The sequence below is a fragment of the Delphinus delphis genome, chromosome 19, assembly GCF_949987515.2.
Source record: "Delphinus delphis chromosome 19, mDelDel1.2, whole genome shotgun sequence".
In the NCBI taxonomy this organism is placed as follows: domain Eukaryota; kingdom Metazoa; phylum Chordata; class Mammalia; order Artiodactyla; family Delphinidae; genus Delphinus; species Delphinus delphis.
The window spans coordinates 14,724,980-14,739,597 of NC_082701.1; the positions used below are offsets into that span (position 1 = coordinate 14,724,980).

Here is a 14,618-nt window from a genome sequence, read left to right on the forward strand (position 1 = left end):
TGTTCTAAAAAGTTATCTATCATTACAATGGAAGGTGTCTTTCAGGGTGGGAAATAACCTTATAAATATGTATATTTTAGATAGTCATTTATAGCATTTTAGCTGCTTTTCAGCTGTACCCAGTGGAGTTTGCTCTGTGTTCCATTTCCTTTGCCGTCGTTTTCCTCATCTGCATTAACAGCCATCACTTCTTTGCTCCAGGGGTTTTGCCCTCACACAGCAGACACAACAGTCCCTCGGGCCACCTGACCCACAGCCGCAGCAGCAGCAAAGGCAGCGTGGAGGAGATCATGCCCCAGCCGAAGCAGAAGGAGCTAGCGGGCAGTGTACGGCAGAAGATGCTTCTGGACTACGGTGTGTACATGGCCAGGTGTGTCCCCCAGGAAAACCGAAGCCCCCAAAGGAGCCCAGTGCAGAGTGCGGAGAGCAGCCCCACAGCTGGGAAGAAGGTAAAGCTGGCTGCCTGGGGGTAGCTTTTTTGCTCTTAGATTCGTTTCCTCATACATAAGCCCTTTGAGCGCCTCTTTTGTACCAGGCCCTGTTCTAGGCATTGGGGACACAGTGCTGAACCAGACAGATGAGAGCTGTGCTCTTAGGGAGCTTGGACTCTAGTCAGGGAGATAGCAAGCAGCAAACAGCAAACATCAGGTGCCAATACGCATGAAAATAAAGACAAATAAGGGAGGGTGGAAAGTGGCCAGAACTGCTGTTTTAGATTGGGGTCGAGGACAGCCTCTTTGAGGACGTGACATTTGGGCAGAGACCTGACCAAAGTGAGAAAGTGAGCCCTGGCGATCTGTGTGAGAGGAGCATTCCAGGTGCAGGGACCAGAAAGTACAAAGGCCCTGAAGCAGGCCTGTGGTTGGAGTATTCAAGGAACTGTGGTGAGGTCAGCGTAGGTGACAGTGAGCAAGGGACAGAGGCAGGGCCTCGTCAGATCAATTCCTCGTCCGATCAGGTCATGGGAGGCCCTGGGAGGGTTTTGAGCAGGGGCTAATGTTGATCTGACTTGAGTTTAAAAAGTCATGTGGCTCTCCATGGAGACTGGAGAAGGGGCAGTAGGAGGAAGGGGCGGTGGGAGGTGATCGTGGCAGCAGAGCATGGGGCTAGGCTGAGGTGGTCATAGCAGGTGGTGAGAAGTGGCGGCCTTGGGGATACTGTTGGAGGGGAGCTGGCTGGATTTGCAGATGAGTTCCATGTGGGATGGGGAGAACCAAAGGAGGCAGAGATTACCCCTAGCTTTTGACCTGAGCAACTGGGCCATCAGTAGGGAAATTCACAGAATCATTAGCAATAGAGGTCTAATTCCTTAATAACCGTTGTATACTCAAATTCTCAGACTCCTCAGCTCTGTCCAGGGCTTTTGAAGGTTTACCATATGCATTATTTGCAAAATGTAACAAGCTGGACATTGACTCAAGATCATTTGTGATAAGATGACTCATATAAGCTGCCATATGTCAGACTCTGTCAGACACTGTAATAGAATTACTCTGATCCCTTGAACGGTCTTGCAAACCAGGTGGTATTCTCTCCATATTATAGATGGAGAAACCAAACTTCACAGAAGTTAAGTAGCTTAATGTCACAGTTGCTAAGTGATGGAGTGCACAAAACCTGATCTGAGACTCCGAGGCCCTTTGGCTGCCAGGACTGCCGTCTTGGTGGGTCATTCTCAGACTGTGCTTGCCCTGAGGCCTCCAGCCACTACGCCCCCTCAGGTTCTGAGGCACAGCCTCCCGCCCGTGGAGCACGAAGCCTGTTTCTTCCATGTTCAGTTACTAAAGTGTTTAACCTCTTATAGTGACTGTATTTCTGTTAACGGGAAGCATTTGGTACCATCCTCTTTGTGCTTTCAGGCTTTAGTCATTCTGTTGACCCTCTTCAGTGTGGAAGAGGCCCCAGAACCTTCACCCAGCCTACTTTGTCAGGGCCAAAAAAGACCATATGCCTTTGCTGGCCTCTGACCCACCGCCTCCCCCTCTGACCTAAGTTACCAGCTAGAGTGGGAAGCAGACTTCCCTCTAAGCTAGAGCGGGGTAATAGAAAACTGCTCTGGAAATGTCCCGTTTACCAACAGTGAGTCCCACTCGCCCTAATTCCCTTTCTGCCTGGGCTGTCAGCTGTCTGGATTCTCATTAGACTCAGGAAAATCAGGAGGAGAATTGTGTGATGTAAGAAAAGGATCTAATAAATAAATGCTTGCTTTTTAAAAAAGAGTTCTGTAAATTAAAAAAACAAAAGTTTTAGAACATCGCTTCCTCAGTATGTGTTACATGTGCCTGTTGTATCGTGTAATCACTGGGGTCTGTGGAAGCCGCAGGAGGGCCTGGGAGGTCCTGCTGGCACAGAGCCTGACCCCTCAACCTTGCGCTGCTGTCGCTGGGGTGGGGTGGGGGTGTCTCTGGTACAAACCTTTTTTCCAGGTACTTAGCACTTAACCCCTTTAAACACCAGAACCTTCTTTTCATCTTCTAAGTTAAGTCTGATTAAAGTCTTTAAAAACCACATTGCACTTCCTGTCCCCCTTAGGCAGAGCAGGCAGGGATGATTTAATCTTTTTCCTGGTGATTTAAAGACTCAATACAACACATGGAAATTCAGGCCTGTTGTCCTGCAGGGCTATCGAGGTCAGGCCTTTCACCCCCGTCTGAACCATCCCAGACCACAGACTCTGCAGCATTTTCTGTCACTTGTCTGTTGGCTGGTGTTAGTGTGTGTCCTTCTAGTTGCCTTTCCTTGAGTGCTTATCCTCATGTCCCACCCCTACCCCTAATCTAATGGTTCTAATCTGCATGGGCTAGGCAACCAGAGAGCCAGAATCGTGTGAACACAGGCAACTGTCTTTGAAAGGGGGCTTCTGAAGCAAGTGCGTGAGCTTTAGCGCTGGGCTGCCACGTCCACTTGGCCTGCCTGAAGCATGTGTGGGCCGCGTCCTGGCTCTCAGGAGTGGTCTGGTAGTAGAGACAGTCGTGAATAAGGTATAGGTGTATGTTTTAGTTATCTATTGCTGTGTAACAAATAGCCCCAAATGGGGTGGCTTAAAACAATAACAGTGATTTATTTTGGTCACAGATTTGTAATTTGACTGGGCCTAGCAGTGAAACCTTCTCTCTGCTCCATGCAGTGTCAGCTGGGGAGGCTGGACGGGGGGCTGGAGGACCTGCTTCCGAGATGGCACTTGCATGGCTGGCAAGTAGTTGCTGGGTGGTGGCTGGGAGCTCGGCTAGGGCTGGGGGCTGTGGGCCTCGGTTCTTCCCCATGTGGCCTGGGCTTCCTTCAGTGTGGTGACTGGGTTTCAAGCACAAGCGTCCCTAGAGAAAAGAGCCAGGTGGGCTTTTTATGACCTAATCTCAGAAGTAAAGTAATGTCACTTCCTTCCTGCTCCATTAGTCAAAGTAGTCAAAAAGCCCTCCCAGCTTCAAGGAGAGGGGCATAGATTCCACCTCTGCTGAGCTGAGGGAGTAGCAAATTCTTAGAAGAGCATCTGGGATGGGAAGTATCATTGCACCATTTTTGAGAAATAAGGTCTGCTACAGTATTTATTCCTATGCTCTTTTTATTACTTTTCATGCTTTCCTTTTCAGTGGAGATAGTTCTTTACTAGTTTTATTTCTCTTTAATTCTGTAATTCGAGCAAATGAGGACCTTCCCCCACCCCCTCTTTAATTTTCTTTTCTTTTCTGTGCCTGTGAAGCATTAACATGGTTCCAAAAACCGAAACTGTACAAAGACATATTCAGAAAAGTGCCGTCTCCCCCGCCCTTTTCCTTCTATTCATCCATGCCATCCCCCCACCCCCACCCCAGTAGTGAACCGGTCTCATTAGTCTCTGGCTCATCCTCTCTGGGTTCATTTCCCCTCCTGTCTTACTCAAAGGATGGCACGCCATGGATACTCTTTTGCACGCTTTTTTCACTTACCAGCACATTCTGGAAATCACTCCACATCGGTTCTTAGATATCTCCCCTTCCTCTTGTTTTTCAGCAACTGCAAAGACTGACTCCATTGTGTGAATGTTCCATAGTATATTCATTCTCTTATATGGGCGTATGGGTGGTTTGTAATATTTTGCAATTACAAACAGTGCTGCAATGAACAACCTTGTATATGTGTATTTTTGTGTTGTTGGGGGTATAGCTTCAAGGTGATATCTTACGAGAATGTCAGAATGTAAACTCACGTGTAGTTTTGTTAGATATTGCCAAATGCCTCTGCGTAAGGGTTGCACCAGTGTTCATTCCCACTGGTAATAAGAATGCCTGTTTCCCCACAATTTTGCCAAATGTGAACCTTTTGGACGTGGTCATTAGTGCTCATCCTTCCTGCCAAAGACGGCCAGGTTATTTCTTTGGGTTCATATTGCCTCTGCTGTCATGAGTCCAAGAGGAACTGAAAGGGCTCAGAGACACAAAGGAACCTTTGACACCTCTTCAAGTTACACTGTCCCTTCATCAGTGTCGGCACCACCCAGACGCTTACCCAGGGTAGCATGCCCCCTCCTCTTCTATGCAAGGAGCTTGGAACACAGCACCAGCCTTTGCCCCACCCTGCTGCTGCTTCTTACAGGCCACGTTCAAAGCATCTCTCACCCTGAGGGCTCCAGGTCTAACGGCGCCTTCCACACACTCAGCCTCCTTTCTCACACATGGCCCAGTGCTAAGCTGGGTCAGGAGGTGAGTAGGGCCACTGGTGGTCAGGAGCCAAACCAATGCTGAAAACAGCCAGTGATAATTAGTAGATGTAGACTAGGTTTGTATTAAACAATGCTAGAACAATTTTGGTAGTTATTCTTACCCATAATAATTAAAAACAAGTTCGGGGGATTCTGAAATCACTTTGGAGCTCAACATTTGAATTATAAAATACTGCTCTTTTGGAGGAAGGGCCTGGTTCTCCAGATGTTTAGTGATTAGTGATCGGTCGCTGAGCCCTGACTTGCCCTTGTGACTCCGCTTTATCTCACAAACACAGACTGTACCAGCCTCTGAAGTCTCCAAACCCCTGTGATCTTGGCGCCATTTTCTCTCTTCTCAGGCAGCTTCACCTCTAGAATAGTGAGACCATGAGGCTGGCTGAGGAGACCCAGACCTTGATCATCTTGTTGGTTTGAGGAGAAGATATAAACAGCAATTAAGAAAATGAAGAAACTCTTTTAAGAAATGTCTAAAGGTGGGATAGTATTACCCCTAGTGTTGGTACCTCAGGAAGGGAGACCCCACGGGCAGCCTGTGGATTTACTCAAAGGTGTGAGGCCAGGGAGGCTACTAGTTCTTTATGCCCTGAAGCGGCCTGCCTGGGAGGGAGGGCCATTGGTGAGGCAGCGCTGTGCTTGTTCACCAAGTGTGAGGCTCTGGTGTTCAGATCACATCAGGCACTGCCACGCTCCTTTTCAATGGAAGGTTTTCAGAAATACTTAAAGGTCATGTAGGCTGCCCCAGGTTTGGAGAGTCCTGCCTTCATTATTGCTAGTTCCGCTAATTATCTTGTTACCTACAAACTGGATCATAAGATACTACATCCTGTTTGGTGTTATCAGGAGATAAGAACTCAACAAAGCAAACAGGAATCAAACAGAAACCAGGAAATCTTAATTGGCAGAATGGTTTCCCAAGGCTTCCCCTTTCCAAGCTCAGAGTCAGCTTTTTAAACATTTAAAAGTAGAATTGCAAAGTGTTTATCATACAATAAGTAAAAAATATAAAGCCATATATCCAATTTAAAAATAAATTTTAGGAAGGTTACAGACAAGAGTGCCAAGACAGTTCAGTGGGGGAAAGAATAGTCTTTTCAACAAATAGTGCTGGGGCAACTGGACATCCACATGCAAAAGAATGAGGTCAGACCCCTCCCTCACACCGTATACAAAAATTAACTCAAAATGAATCATGGACCTTAAGGCAAGAGCTAAAACTATGAAACTCTTCAAATAAAATATAGGAGTAAATCTCTGTGAATTGGGGCTAGGTGTAAAGACTTCTAAGATAAGATAGCAAAAATACACACAACCAAAGAAAAAATAGGTAAATTGGACTTCATCAAAATTACAAACTTTTGTGTGCAAACAGTACTATCAAGAATGTGAAAAGACAACCCACAGAGTTTGCAAATCATATGTCTAAGGGTTTTGTACCCAGAATATATAAAGGACTCCTGTAATTCAATAATAAAAGGTAAATAACCCAATTAAGAAATGGGCAAAGGATCTGGATAGATATTTCTGCAAAGAAGATATACAACTGGCCAGTAAGTGTATGAGAAGATATTCAGTCATTAGCCATCAGGGAAATGCAAATCAAAACCATAATGCAATGCCACGTCCAAACCACTAGGATGGCTAGAATAAAAAAGACAGACGATAACAATGATTCATGAGGATGTGGAGAAACCGGAACCCTTGTAACAGTGGGAATGTAAAATGATGCAGCTGCTGTGGAAAGCAGTTGGTGGTTCCTCAGAATGTTAAACATAGAGGTTTATGATCCAGCAGTTCCACTCCTATGTGTATATCCAAGAGAAATGAATGAAAATCTAGGTCCACACAAAAACTTGTACACAACTGTTCATAGCAGTGTTATTCACAATAGCAGGAAGTGGAAAACAACTCAAATATCCCTCAGTTGAAGAATGGACAAAGTGTGGTGTATACACATAATAGAATATTATTCCATAATAAAAAGGAATGATGTACTGATACATGCTACAGCATGGATGACCTTGAAAACATTATGCTTTGTGCAAGAAGTCAGCCACAAAGGAACACATATTGTGTGATTCCATTTATGTGAAATGTCCAGAATAGGCAGATTCACTGCGACAGATATGTGGTTAGTTGCCTTGGGCTGGTGGGGATGGAGCTGGGAGGAATGGGGAATGACCACTCGTGGATACAGGGTTTCTTTGGGGGTGACGAAGATATTCTAAAATTGATTGTGGTGATGCCCTCACACTCTGAACATACCAATACCACTGATGATGCTTTTTAAATGGGTGAATTGTATGGTATGTGAATTATATCTCAATAAATCTGTTTTTTAAAAAGGATACAAAACCATGTTAGTTATGCTTATTTTTTAAAGTTATGTATTCTTAAACAACAAATATATATATATATATACACACATTGAAAACAGACTGAAATATAGTTAAAATGTTTTAAATAAGTATATCTGGATAATGGGATTATGGGTGTTTTCTCTAGTAAATATGCTTGTTTTTGTAATCGGGGAAACAGCTAACCGGGAGGGTCTTCCGCTGTGCCCTCTCCTGGGCCAGGCAGCCCTTTGTGAAGCCCTCATGACATCAGATAGTGTGCGACCAGACCTTAGCAGCAAAGCCACCAAGCTGCCTTTGCCCTTAAAAAGCTGGGCTGATCGCCTGGCTATTTGTAATAGGAAAAGTTACACCACAAAAAGTAAATCTGTACTATTTTCTTTTTACAGGTTGGTTTTTAATAAAATATCTCCCAAGAGCTACTCAGACAGTTACAATAGTCTTGCTTTAGCTTCGGGCCATTGAACTCTCTAAACTTCATTTTGGAAGCCATTTTTAGAAACGTACCCTTGCTAAATGTACATCTTTAATTGAAATGGTAAAGTGAATCTGCTTCTCACATTCCTTCCTGCAGCCAAACAGCAGCATTAGGAAATGTGTACACATTTATTGTTGACGGTCTTAAATTTGTATGACTCCCATTGGAAATGAGTTCTTCCTAGCAGCCTGTTGAATCCAGATTTTGTTCATAAAGCTGCTTTGATGCATTGTCAGTGTTCTGCTGCTCATGGATTTTTCTTTGTTCCCAATGAGTCTGTGGAGAGAAGCCTGCATTAGAAAAAGGAACAGTTGAAAAGAAAAAACAACCTCCTTGTCAGTTATTTCAGAAATTTGTTTCCACATCATATGCCTTTGGCTTGGACAAAAGTTGTGAAATAGCCTTTGTTTCATGCTATTTTGTGTTGTTAAACCTGTTTCCTGTGAATAACTAGGGTTGTAAGGAAAGGTTAGTAAAGAGTCAACTCTCCCACATGAGAAGGGAAAAAGTAACCTCTTCTCTTGTGCAGCCTACAGATCTGAGTGAGACATGCACCGCCCTGCGTGGGCAGCCTCTTGGCACTGCCCGGATCCCTGGGGGAGGAGGGTATTGTCCCTGGGTGAGTGTTTACTCAGAAGTCTGCATAGATAATCTGATGTGACTCAAAGACGGTAACCTCAGAAAAGCTAGACCAGATCCCCTTGGGGTGGGGTGCAGATGTTCAGGCAGAGAGAAAAGCGATTCCAAAAACCGCGTACAGCCTGAGGCATGACTAAGTGCTCGCTGGGCACAGGCTTCCACTCGACCATCCAGAACCTGGTGGTAGAGATGCCTCGGTTAATATCAGAAGCCTTTACAGCACCAGAAGAGCACAGAGAGGGGACCCTACAGCCATTCACACAAGGCAGCTAGAGCCATGTCTTCTGAAATGCAGGGACCAACATGTATTATTTTTTAAAACAGAGTTTAACTTTTTTTTTTAATGAGGCTCGCCGACATTTATAAGGGATAACTTTGAAAATACCCCAATTTGAAGGACTCCTAGAACATAGGGTATCCCTACTTATATGCAGTAACATTAGACTGAGAAATGCAGGTGAACCCCCAGGCCCCCAAAGCGAGAGACGGCACAAGCCCTGATGAGAGTGGAGGACAGGTGGGTGCTGGGCAGCCCTCCAGGCCCTGCACAAGCTCAGTGACCAGTTCAACTGAGTCAGACCCTAAGGAGTCCAGGCTTCAGAAAAATCACACATAGGTCCCTGCCATAGACCTTTAGGACACTCACAGGTCATCACATCTCTAAGTGTCAAATCCACAAGCACCAGGCCACCCGTGTACTCTGCCCCCGGCTTAGGACACAGCTGTGCGGGGGCGTGGTCACGGCTGCGCAAGACAGACATCACCGGTGTGAGCCCACGCTGGAGCACAGAGACGTGAGGCGTCTGGTGTAGGTGATGGCTGCAGGCAGCCGTGAGGGCAGGGCAGATGCATTTGTACAAACCGTAGAGGGAAGAGAAAGGGTGAGCAATCCACAGATTCCTGCATTTCTAGTTCTTTTAGTCTTTGCTTTCCAAGGCGAATTGTTTCTATAAGGCTATCACCTAATTAGAGACCTCAGAACAAGGCTATGTCTGTCACGCCCGGGCCTGGTCACGCCCCCTTCCTCCCACCGGACACAGCAGGTGGGAGACAGGGAGGAGGCTGTGAGTCAGGCTGTGCTGATGAATCAGGGGCCTCGGGCAGGGTGCTGAACAGTTCCGAGTCTGTTTGCTCCTGCCTGAAATAGAAGTAAAAGTTCTGTCTTTCCTGGGTATTGTGAGATGTAAATGAGGGAACCTGAGAAGGAATCTTATCATAGGGCCTGGCATGGGGTCAGTGGACACCACCAAGCATTGCCTGCACTACCACACCGTCCGTGGGTGTCACGGCTGCTTCTCCCTTCTGCTTCACCCCGACCCTGGCCCTCTCCAGGCAAGAATCCATGGTCTAATTCTTAGCCTTGGAAATTGGAGGCTAACAGGGTTTTCTCTTTTCCCACCTTGCACGCTGGCCACAACAGATGTTTTAGGTGGATTGTATCAAATGGAGCTGAAGCCCAGGGTGTTTCACGGGGCTGAGATAGATGAGAACAGCTGTAGGAGTTTCACAGAATTCCTCTCTCTAATCCAGGGCTGTGGGTCTCAACCTCACCTGTTCATTACATCAGTAAGAGAGTTTCTAAAAATCCTCATACCCACTTAAATCAGTATCGCTGGATACAAGACCCAGACACCAGTATTTCTAAGCACTTTCTGCCCCTCGCCCAGGAGAATCATGACCTCCCAAGAGTCAGGCTGAATGTGAGAGTCCTGGGCATTGAGAAACTCTGGGGCTGCCTGGTGAGACCAGCTCGACGGTTACATGTCCTGGGAGCCTTAGCTGGAAGAAAGAGGGCAGACGTTTGATCAGATGTGTCATTGACTTAGAATGTTGGTACCAAGCTAATTTGGGGGGAGGGGAGGGGTAGGGTAATACGGCTGAGCTAATTGTATGAAATATTAGCTGGTTCACAAGAAGACTGGTAGAAGAAGCAAATAGACAAAGAGGAGTTTTTATCTGTGATGGTGGCTTTTGTTTCTCTTTTTCTATTCACTGATACAACGTGGGACTTGATATTTATAGGGAAGAAATACGACTCACGTGGCCGGTCCCCCTTCTCTAGAGGGAGGGACCTTCAGTGACTTTATAAAAATAAGCCACTGGCTTGCTCTCCAGTTGCTTTCTAGTTAATTCTGGTCCTTTTTCTTTTACCAGTTGCCAGAGGTTCCACCCTCTGAGGAGGAAGAACAGGAAGCCTGGGTGAATGCCTTGCTTGGAAGAATGTTTTGGGACTTCTTAGGAGAGAAGTACTGGTCTGATCTGGTGTCTAAGAAAATCCAAATGAAACTCAGCAAAATAAAGGTATTGTTTTCCACCCAAGAGGCTTCCGATTCATCACGTCTTAATTTCTAGAAGTTTTGTACATTATATCCTAAGTGAAAAATCATTTGGTTTAAAACGTATAACAAATGAGAGTAGTAAGTTCTTATCAAATAACACATCTGGGGTGTGACCTTGACCATACGACTAACTGCCTCTGGGGATGTAGTGAATGTTCCTGTTTATTTTTTCCCCTTCTGTTGCCCTCATTGTTATTCACTCTGGGTGAGAATCCAGAATTTGGTTTGGGAAAATGGGAGCTGTTGCAGCTGGTTGGTTGTATAGAATCGTGTTATCTTTAAGTTAGTAATGAACTTAAATTGTATGGCCGACAGCCCCCCCAGCCTCACAATCTTGGCCACACAGCATGTGCTCTGAGGAAAATGCCAGACTACTTAAGACCTCTTTCCCAACTCGCTCTCCAAGCTGGGAAAGCTACCATTGCACTCTAAATGTGTCTGCATTTGACCTTTACTTCTGGCCAGATGGTATTTTATTTTGGGCGCTCTCTTTGCTGAAGAAACAGTCCCGGTGCTGATGTAGGCCCACTTGGAAGTGAGTTTAAACTTGCGTAAGTAGTCTTCACAGTTGCCACTAAGTGACTCACTTAGTACCACCTTTGCCAGCTAAGAGACCTTATTTAGGCTACTTAGAAGTAAGTTTTTGATCCATTGAAGACCCAACCAAGGAAGAGTCACTTGGGTCCCCAGATCTTCACGGAGAGCTCACACAGTCAGCAGCTTAAGTCAGTGGATCTTTTGGGTCATAGATACCTTTGAGAAGCAGAAACATATGGACCCTTTCCCTAGAAAAATGCCCTGTGACACAAAATTTTGCCCATGATTTCAGAGAGTTCAAGGACTCCAGGTTAGGAGACGATACAATTATGTTGGAAGAAAATGTGGGCGTGGAGGAGCTTCGATTTGATTCCTGTCGTGCCTTTGGGTCATGAACAGAGCCTTTCCTGGCACAGTCAGGCCGCTGTCACCCCTTCCCCAGGCCCTGATGAAGAGGCGGGGCCTCCTCAGCTGGAGGGGCAGGTGTCGGGAGGGCTCTGTTGACAAGGATCAGCGTGTTTGTGTTGCGGGTCGAGCGCTCTGCAGCGGGAGCAGGAAGCAGTGTTTGGAGAGGAGAGGCCAGCAGCCACCCTGGAGCTCGCTCAACCTCCTTCTCTTTTTGGGAAATGACGGAGGGCTCGAGCTCCCGGGTTGAGGCGCACGGGCAGGGCTGGTGCTGCTGTCTTCCCAGAGCTGTCATGGGTGCTTCCCTGAGCAGGAGGGCTCTGGGTCCTGGCGACAAAACAGGGCGTGCCTGAGCTGCAGAGGGACACCGCTCTCGCTGCTACACACGTTCCAGTACTGACTCTCGGAGCCGGTGTCGGAGGGCTTCTCTCTGGCGCTGGGAGTCCTTGGGGCCAACCTCCACCCCGGATTGAGAACCGTGGGCTCCCTCAACCCAGAGGAGGTTGACGAAGGTCTTTCCTTTTCATCTCCCTTCGCTGACCCTGTGGGCTTCTGCAGGGTACAGAGATAAACTCTCGTCTGTGTTTTGAGGTCAGAAGTGCTAGGGGGTTATGGTGGGGAAAGTGGTCCCCATCCAGCAGCGCCAGCAGTTCAGAGGCGGGGGCTGTACTCCCCCCACTGGCAGCCTCAGCGCCTCCCACCCTCCACCCCGACCTGAGCTGCTGTCCTGGGAGGTGCCCTGAAGACCAGAGGGGACCCTGGTGATGGAATAAACGGGAGGGCAGTGGGAGATTACCCCCATTCTGAACCTGCCATCACCCCTGCCAAGAGAACACGTACTATCACCACATATCCAGGTATCCCTGGGAAGGGCTGTTCCTTAAATACAGTAGAAATATAGTAGTGAGTATTGGTTAATGGCCAGTCAAGAAACAGAATGGCTGGAGGAGGCTGAGCTGCCCCTGTGACAAAGGTCCCCCCCGTCTCCTGGTCTCCTTGAGGGCCTGACATATGAAGGGCACTTTGCTGGCTGCAGTGATTGTCACCGTCACCCGTGATAAATACCTCACACTGTGGAAGAGCAGCCCCGTGTGTGTATCTGGTGCCCGGTGATGGGTTTAAAATAAGCTGAGTTTCTGCCTCCACAGCAAGTACACCCTGGGCCTTGGCCGGCTGCTCCGGCACCACCTTGGAGCCCTCAGTAGTTATGGCCTCTGCCCATGTCAGCAAATGCTGCTCTTATTGCAACGGCTTCTAACTCAACCCCCACCAACCTGGAGAACGCCCAGTCCCCAGCTGGGTTTACCCAGGAGGGTAAAGAACACACAGTGGGTTCCCGTCTCACTGTGGTGCCCTTAGGGTGGGAAGAAGAGAGTCTCTGGTTGAAAAGAGCAGGAGGGGGAGTGACCTTTCCTTGCCTCCCCGCCACCCGACAGGGCAGGAAGGAAGCAGCTCTAGGACCTGGTCCTGAGTTTTGATTCACATCAGAAATCTGAGCAAGGAGGGAGTGAGGGAGTTGGTTAGAAATGTTGCAGAGTCTTGGAGTTGGGTGCTCAGGTGAATCAGTAGGAAACGCCCTGCTGACCTCCCCTCCCCACCCTGCTTCCTGGTGATTAGTGCCCATCCCACCCCTGCCAAGTGTTTCTCATCCCCGCTTCCTGCAGTTCCCTCCTCCATCTCAGGCCCTGCCTCTGCCCTCTCGGGGACTCCAGGGAGCAAGATGGGGTGGGGAGGGAGGCTGGACGGGGCGCCAGGAGGGGCCCCATGTTCTCTGCATGCACTTCCCTGGCTCAGTGTCCACTCCTGTTCCCATAGAAACCTGGCGTGCCTCAGAAGCACTGGGCATTAGGATGACAACAATAGACAAAAAGGACGGGGGCAAGGGTGCAAGATTTTGGCTACATTTTTGGCCAAGTATCATTCTGTAGGCTGATTGGGAGGCCAACCACCACATAACATTAATGCTTTGGAAAAAGGTTTTCCAAATAAAGCAACCACCAATTCAAAAGGCACATTTGAATACTGTCTCTAGTCACATTTTGTCCATCTCAGACATCATATCCTCTTTAAATTAACACCTCCATTCCCCACAGAAAATCAGAGACGAAATTCCCTGACTGGTGAATCCTAAAAGTGTCTAAGTTTCTCCGCAGAGAGACAGCTGAAGAGGTCCAGCCAAAATAGGCACTAAATTCATGTCTGGCTATAGATGCTTCTCATTTTATGGGAAATGTTCAGCATATGTTCAATTTTTTTTAACTCTTGCGTTCTAAATTTTACAAAATTATTCTAATGTTCAACTGGAGCAGTCCTTATGAGAATAAGAAAATTCTGGGGGAAAAGAAAAGAGAGGGACTTGCCAGATTTAAAAATGTATTTTAAAGCTACAGTAACAAAACCACTTTGATACCAGTAGGAAACAGTGCTCAGTACAGATTCCAGTGCAATGGGAATCCCATAATGAAAGGTGGCTTTGCAGGTCAGTAGGGAAAGATTTGGTTGTTTAAAAAAAAATAGGTTAAGACACCTGACTAGCCACTGGGAAAAAAAATTAAGGTGGATTCCTAGTTTACATCTTACATTAAAATTAGGACTGGACTAAAGATTGTTTTTAATGTATATACATAAATCCAGGTCAAGGAAACATAGGTCAATTAATTCTCTGCTCTTGAGGTGAAGTAGGAATTTCTAAGCATGATACCAGCACTCTTACGTTAGTTCACTTAGAGTAAATTCCTACTGACAGCTGTGTTAGTTGGGGTCCCAGCGGAAAACATATGGCACATTCAGTGCAGCAAGCTGGGGAAGGATTTCTGAAGGTGTGGGCCGTTGTAGAGAAACCGAAAGGCACAGTGCAGCACCCCAGGGCTGGAGCGGTGGGGAGCGGTTAACCCAGACTCGGGCAGGGTGTCTAGGTGGAGGGGGCAGCCTGTCTGACAGGAGCTGTGGTCTTCATTAGAGGGAGGGGACAAATGCCTGACAGTTCTCCTCTCCGTGTACCCCCCCGCCCCCCGCCCACTGGTGTGTTCCACTTGCCAAGCCCGACCAGAAGCCAGAGGAGAGGGCAAGAGTCCATCGATGCGGTTCCCGCAGACCAGCCTCTTGGGATGTAGTGAGGAACTCGATCCCAGAGGGGCAAAGGGAAAGTATCCAGCACAGGGTCAAGG

General features: G+C 47.3%; 1 protein-coding gene across 3 annotated transcripts in view; it reads left to right on the forward strand.

Annotated features, from left to right (window-relative positions):
• TEX2 (testis expressed 2) overlaps positions 1 to 14,618 on the forward strand; it is a 107,484-nt gene that overhangs the window by 68,259 nt on the left and 24,607 nt on the right. For all 3 annotated transcript variants that reach the window (XM_059997396.1, XM_059997394.1, XM_059997395.1), the window contains exons 5-6: positions 202 to 449; positions 10,325 to 10,471. In XM_059997396.1, the coding sequence (XP_059853379.1) occupies positions 202 to 449; positions 10,325 to 10,471 (395 nt within the window). The remainder of the gene's footprint in view (positions 1 to 201; positions 450 to 10,324; positions 10,472 to 14,618) is intronic.